The sequence below is a fragment of the Eulemur rufifrons genome, chromosome 14 (genome assembly GCF_041146395.1).
Source record: "Eulemur rufifrons isolate Redbay chromosome 14, OSU_ERuf_1, whole genome shotgun sequence".
NCBI lineage: Eukaryota > Metazoa > Chordata > Mammalia > Primates > Lemuridae > Eulemur > Eulemur rufifrons.
Window position 1 is genome coordinate 23,791,931 of NC_090996.1, and position 6,699 is coordinate 23,798,629.

Sequence of the window (6,699 nt, forward strand, 5' to 3'; positions counted from 1 at the left end):
GACAGTCATCACTATTTTTTCTTCTCTTCGTCCCCCTTAAAATCAGCGAGCCACTTGGCCTCGCTACTGGCATCTCCCTCTCTCTTTGGGATGCCACGCCGTCTTCCCGTTCTCTTTCCCCTCTCTTTCTCTCTCTCTCTCTCTCTCTCTCTCTCCTCTAAGAAGATAAAATTTTACTTTTATATCTTAATTTCTGCGCGAAAAATCTTTCTCACCCGCGCAGTGAACACCTACTAGGTCTTCCACCCTAACAGAAAATACGATGGCTCTGTCAATAAGTAATTCCCTCATGGTCCTCTTTCCCAGGAACTTAGGTAAGAAATCACGACACTGTCCGAATCTTCGACTGTAATTTAGCATTCTTATTTTCATGACAACCTCCGCGCCATTACCGCCTTCGGTTTCCCCAGTTATTGATAGTAACCGCATCCAATAGACTCTCTCCATTTGCCGTTGCCAACCAATCGAACGGAAGCAGGGGCTTGGGGGCGTTTCCACCGGTGCCAGGGCGAGAAGCGACTTTCTTACGCCTGTTGTGCGTCATCAGTCCGCACCAAGGGCACGATTGGCCCGCTTCACTCAACGGAGTGGCTGCTTTTTTGTCCGGCAATGATTTGTGCCGGGGCGGTGGCGGCTCCCTCCCTGTGGCGGCTGCGCTCGGGCGTCCGGCGGCCCCTCTCAGGTACAGGGGGACGCGCGGTTGCGGTCGTGCACTGGGCGGGCCCGCCAAGGAATTTTTCCCTGAAGCTCGGGTCGAAGAGGTTACGTCACTGGTCTGCGACAGAGCGCGACTGTGCCACAGATGAGGGGGCGCTGGCGGGCCGGGCGGGGCGGGGCCTATAGTACACCCGGAGAGAGGCCGGCGGAAGGTGGTGGTTATCGTCGGTGACCCTTCGGCCGTACGGTCAGGGTCGGCGTGTTGAGGAGTGACGTAATTGCCCACCTGTGCAGTGACGTCACTGCAGGTGTGGGCGGCGTTCCGGGGTGAGGACAGTTGGCGACAGTGAAAGTTCAGTGTCCCCGGTGTGTCTCCGTAGTCTTTGCCCAGGGCCTTACCATACAAAGTGTAGCCCGACAACCAGCATCGTCAGCCTCTTCTGGGAACTTGTTAGAAATGCATATTCTTGGGCCCCACTCCTCACCTATTTAGTTGGCGTCCATATTTTAAGACCTTCAGATGATTTGCATGCACTGTAACCCTTGAGAACATCAGTGTCGTGGAAGGAGCATCGAATTTGGGGTAGAGAGACATGGTTTTGGATTCTGGCTACTTCTGCTTTCCTTCTGAGATGCCTCAGAAAATTGTTGTGAAGTCGTCTTCTCAAAGTTTAATCATTCATGTGCCACCTTCGGAATTTTTGCCTTACGGCAATACCGCTTGAACTTTTGATTACTAAATATGTTTCTTGCATAAACATGTCCCATTTTAAAATCAAATAATTTCTCGGAAACTAAATCCTTATAGTATATGGAAAATTAGTATTGCCTGCCCCAAATGGATGGGTAATCATAAAAATGACATTTTTTTGTTAAACAAAAAATTATAAAGTTGCATTAGACACTATAGCAAGGCTTGAATCGAAGGCCATCTTTCTGTTAGAAAGGGAGATTAGCAAGTGTTAGGAAGGTGTCAGGATATACCAGTTGTAAACCCTTCTCTTACAGGGGGAAAAATTTTTGAGATACCCTAATATAAGGATCAGAGAATATAATTAAGGAGTTACAATAAGGAGATTTTTGTTTAAAGCGGAAATATAATCTGTCCTGAAGAATTTACATTTTGAATATGAGAAAAGTTTTGCTGAGTTGTTGTTGGACCATAACGAGATGAAACCTAAGCTCTGAGGCTGGGGTCTCAAAATTAAATGCCCATGAGTGTGGGTGTTTTAAGGGAACTTACTGTGGTTCTCAACCTTGACTACAGGGAAGGTTTGTGCCCAGAGCTTTTTAAAAATATCAATGTGCCCCCCCCCCCCCCGCCCCCACCCAAAGATTGAGGAGAAGCATTATGTTTTTGAAAGCTCTCTGCTGTGCAGCCTGGGCTGGGGAGAAGCAGGCTGGGAGGGGTGGTGAACTGTAGAACCATGCCCATCTAGAAGCAGCTGCTACGTTAACTCTTCTTGAGAGGACAGACTCAGCATTTCTAGATCTTCATACACTTAAAGTGAAGCCAGAGAATCAAATATTTAGGTAAAATCCTCTGTTTTAATCCTGCATGTTAAATAGAATATATTTATGGGCATATGCAGCCCATGAGGAACTTATTTGTGCCCCTTTCTTCTGTCTGTAAAAGGAAATATCTCGATTTTACCTGAGAGTAACAAAGAATAAACACTTGCATTTCAGCTTATGGAAGAAGAATCAGTGTCAGATTTTGCAGTTCAGGAATGACCTTAGAGAATATCAATTGGGCTGCTGTGGATCGAATAATCCGGGTGGATCACGCAGGCGAATATGGAGCCAACCGCATCTATGCTGGGCAGATGGCTGTCCTGGGTCGTTCAGGTGTCGGGCCCGTCATTCAGGTGGGTGCATCTTTGTCTCTCTCAGCCTGGCCCACTGAATGGGTGGATCTGAAGGCCTTCAAGTAGTGAATCACATTAGGTCACGCATTCCCAAGGGAGATGCATGCTGTTGTCTCCAAGAGAGTGAAAACTTGGTTCTTGGTGGAATGAGGGAGTGAAAAGTATATTATTCTTTTTCTGTATAAAGTGCAGGTAGACAAATAGTACATAAACGGATGCATGGTATATCTGGTATTAAAACTTCAAGGCAGGGGGAGGTAATAATGAAAAAAAGGTTGAGAATTACTTCATTAGGGGAAAGCACCCTGTGCTGAGGGGTTTAGTCCTGCCCCATGGAGCGCCAGGGGAGATGCTGTACACTGAGAGGCAGTGGAAGGGCCTGGACTTTGTAGTCACACAGACCTGGATTCACATTTCTGCTTTCTGCCACTGCTGTCTGTGTGACCTTGAGGATGTCATATGCCCTCTCTGGGGTCTCCACTTCCATATCTGCAAAATGGTCTGATAATGGCCTGGGTGTGGACGAGGAATAAATGGGCTGGGATAGAGCAGCTAACACCATGCCTGGCATGCGATAGACAAGTTAGTGCAAGTTAAATTGCCTGCTTTGAGTCTTTGGGCAAGTTACTTAACCTCTCTGTGCTTCACTTTCTTCATCTATAGACTGGAGATAATAGTTTGTCCTTCACAGGGCAGTTCTGTGGACTGAATGACTTGCCTGTGTATAGCCATTTGACAGCACCTGGCACTTAGGAAGTGCCAGCTAAGTGTTAGCTGTTGTTATCATTCTCCTTTTTCCTTTGATGTGAATGATACTCATATTCTAGCAGTATGAAAGGAAACTACACAATAGCTACATTTTGCCCTCCTGATTTTGAAATGGGTTAAATGTCTCATTTCCCATGTGTATGGACCCTTTTCATTTAATAGGTGCATTGTGGGTCTGGGGGACTTCTGCTGGAACTATTCTTATCTGGAGTTGAAATAACAGGCTTTTCCTTTGGTTTGTTGGCACTCTCTCCTCTGTATCAAAGATGCCTTTTAGTCTGATATTTTACTTTCTTCCTTGATGTTTTGAGGGGAAGGGAGGAGGTAGCAGTTCACATGATTTTCTCCATTTCTGTTTTGCTTCCTGTATACCACATGGATGGGCTTCCTCATTGCATAGCAAAGAGGCCTCTATGGAATGTTTACATGTCTTTATTTTTTTGCAGAAAATGTGGGATCAAGAAAAGGAGCATTTGAAAAAGTTCAATGAGTTGATGGTTACATTCAGGGTCCGGCCGACAGTCCTGATGCCCTTTTGGAATGTGGCGGGGTTCGTACTGGGTACGTGTCTGTACAGAGCTTCTGTGAGCTTAAGGATCTGGGATGATTAGATCATTCGGGTACCACTTTTCACAGTACTTGCTGTGTCCTTACGTCCTCTTTTTAAAATTACTTAATAGTTTTCTAAAGGTAAATTTACTGCTTTTATTTTGCTTCAAGTTATTTAAGATAGAATCTTAAAGTCAGTACTTTTATAAATAGAAAGTAAAAATATACATAACAGAGGGAGAAAGCTAGCCTAATTCAGTTATAGCCAGATACTGTTCCCTGACAAAGGTTGTAAACCTGAGATCTGTTCACTCTTTTAAAAAGGGAGAAGAGTAAGTGGTATAGAAGATCAAAGACATACTCACCCCAAATGCAGACTTTATCTTGGCCCTAATCAGAAGGTTAAAAGAGCATTGAAAAGAGAATAGCTTTCTTACCATGTGATTCCAGGTTTAACACTGGGATCTGGTACCACTAAAACAGTGGTTCTCCACCCAGGCAACTTTGCCTTCCAGAGGATATGTGGCAATATCTAAAGACAATTTCGGTTGTTACAACTTGGTGCTACTGGCATCTAGTTGGTAGAGACGAGGGATGCTGTTAAATATCCTACAATGCACAGGACACCACCCCCCCCCAACAAAGAATGACCTAACCCCAAATGTCAGTGGTGCCGAGGTCAAGAAACCCTGACCAGAAATGATCTTTGTTGCCAATAGTATCCATCCCTTACCTTCCTGCTCTGGGTTTAACAACTCCAGGGGCAGGGACTGCCTTGCTGGGGAAGGAAGGCGCAATGGCGTGCACGGTGGCAGTGGAGGAGAGTATAGCACATCACTACAACAACCAGATCAGGACGCTGATGGAGGAGGATCCTGAGAAATATGAGGAACTTCTTCAGGTATTTGACTATACTCTAGAAAAGGGCTGCTCAAGGGAAAAACAAGCAGATATGCACATGAGTAAAAAGAAAAAATATAAGAGAATATTAGGGGATGCTGGAAGGATAGATAACCAGGTCAGGGACTCATTTTAAAGATGAGCAAACTGAGGCACGGAAGGTGAAGCCATCTGCTGTGGTCACATAGTTCAGGCAGAGCTGGGACTCCTGAACCCTGTCCTGCCTGCGTTCTCTCCACTTCTTTATTCTCTGTAGACTCTGAGCAAATGCTGTGAGCATGAGCCCTTTAGATTAAATAAAAGAATTATGAATTGATAGATATCCTCAGATAATTTTTCACAATAAATAAGGGAACCATTTAATTTCTTAAAGTCTAAATCAGAGGTTGGAAAACTATGGCCCGTGGCCAACCACCTGTTTCTGTAAATAACAATTTACAGCTTTATTGGAACACAAGCATACCCATTTGTTTGCAGGGCTTCAGCTGCTTCCAGGGCCACAGTAGCAGAGTTGAGTAGTTGGGCCGGAGACTGCACAGCCTTCATAGCTTAAAGTATTTACTCTGGGGCCCTTTATAGGAAAAGTTGGCCTACCCCTGTCTTAGACTATAGTACGAGGCTTTAGCCTCCAAAATAAGATGGAACAGTAGGAGAGTTGAAATGCTGACTTGCTTCGGTTTCTTTTTATTTAACCAGGTGATAAAGAAATTTCGGGATGAAGAGCTTGAGCACCATGACATAGGCCTTGACCATGACGCAGAATTGGTAGGAATCTACTGTGACTTGTAGTGCTTTGGGGCACGTTATCTGGAAGGTTGAGGGGGCAGGAAATTTCTGTTTCCAGAAAAATAAATTTTATAGTTACTGCCAAAGGAAAGAAAACCAGTGACGTTGCTTTGACAAAAAGCAAGCAAACACATTGCTCCAGATTGGGAATCTTGTTTCTTGCTTCATTCCTTATCCTTTTCCCTTTCCTGTGAGAAACTGGATGATTCCAGTGTTTTGGCAGTAGCAGAGGCATTCTGATCTTTTTGAATGGCTTTTTTCCAAATTAAATTCCTTCTCAGATTTTATTTCTTCTCCAGAGAAGTCCAAACCCTGCCCTACTGTCCCTGAAACTTACAACTAGAAACAAACATATAATGTGTTTCTTTTATTTGCTTGTTGTTTTTAACAGGCTCCAGCGTATGCCATCTTGAAAAGCATTATCCAGGCTGGATGCAGAGCAGCGATATATTTATCAGAAAGATTTTGAAGTATGTCCACTTATCCCTGTATATAAAAGATGATAGTAATTTAACAAGTGACATTTGCAGAGAAGGAAATATATACTTAAAATCATTATATGAGTTTTGTTAATAAACTACAGGGGTTTTTGTTTTTTCATTAATAACTCTTCAGTGTTGATTTTTCTGTGTCGTCTTATGGCATAAGGCTGACAGTTCACCAGGTTTGTTCAAATGAAGCTGGTCCTTGTTTGGTTTCGTACTTAATTTTCTCCTAAAACGTCAAGAATGAATCATTAGTAAAGTAACAGGAATCTCTAAGAGAAAAAAAATTGAATTTACTGGTAACAAATGGTAATTTAAAGCATGAGGGTATTTAAGACAGGCTAAGAAAGAATGTGAAGTCTATCAGGTAAGTCAACAGCTGTCAGTGTTTCCATTTTGAATTGTGGGTGGGAGAGTGCTATGGTCTGAATGTTTGTATTCTCCCAAAATTCATTTGTTGAGATCTTTCCCCCACAACTCCCCCAAGTTGGGTTGAGAGTGACTGGGAAGTGATTAGGTCATGGGAGTGGAGCCCTCATGAATGGGATTAGTGCGCTTATAAAAGAGGCCCCAGTGATGCCTCAAGGTGCCGTCATCAAATCAGCTGGTACCTTCATCTTGGCCTTCTCAGCCTCCAAAACGGTGAGTAGTAAATATTGTTGATAAGCCACCCAGGCTATGGTATT

At 43.9% G+C, this 6,699-nt stretch overlaps 1 protein-coding gene across 3 annotated transcripts; it reads left to right on the plus strand.

Annotated features, from left to right (window-relative positions):
- Window positions 1-549: 549 nt before the first annotated feature.
- On the plus strand, window positions 550-6,091 carry COQ7 (coenzyme Q7, hydroxylase). 3 transcript variants are annotated; one of them, XM_069486016.1, is made up of 6 exons: window positions 553-682; window positions 2,347-2,525; window positions 3,740-3,854; window positions 4,604-4,743; window positions 5,439-5,507; window positions 5,920-6,091. In XM_069486016.1, exons 1-6 carry the CDS (start codon window positions 610-612, stop codon window positions 5,995-5,997), a joined length of 654 nt encoding a protein of 217 aa, XP_069342117.1. In that variant the 5' UTR covers window positions 553-609; the 3' UTR covers window positions 5,998-6,091. The 3 variants fall into 3 exon arrangements, with proteins under 3 accessions (XP_069342118.1, XP_069342117.1, XP_069342119.1); XM_069486018.1 differs by lacking the exon at window positions 553-682 and adding an exon at window positions 906-984; XM_069486017.1 differs by lacking the exon at window positions 5,439-5,507 and having other exon boundaries at window positions 550-682.
- The last annotated feature ends 608 nt before the right edge of the window (window positions 6,092-6,699 follow it).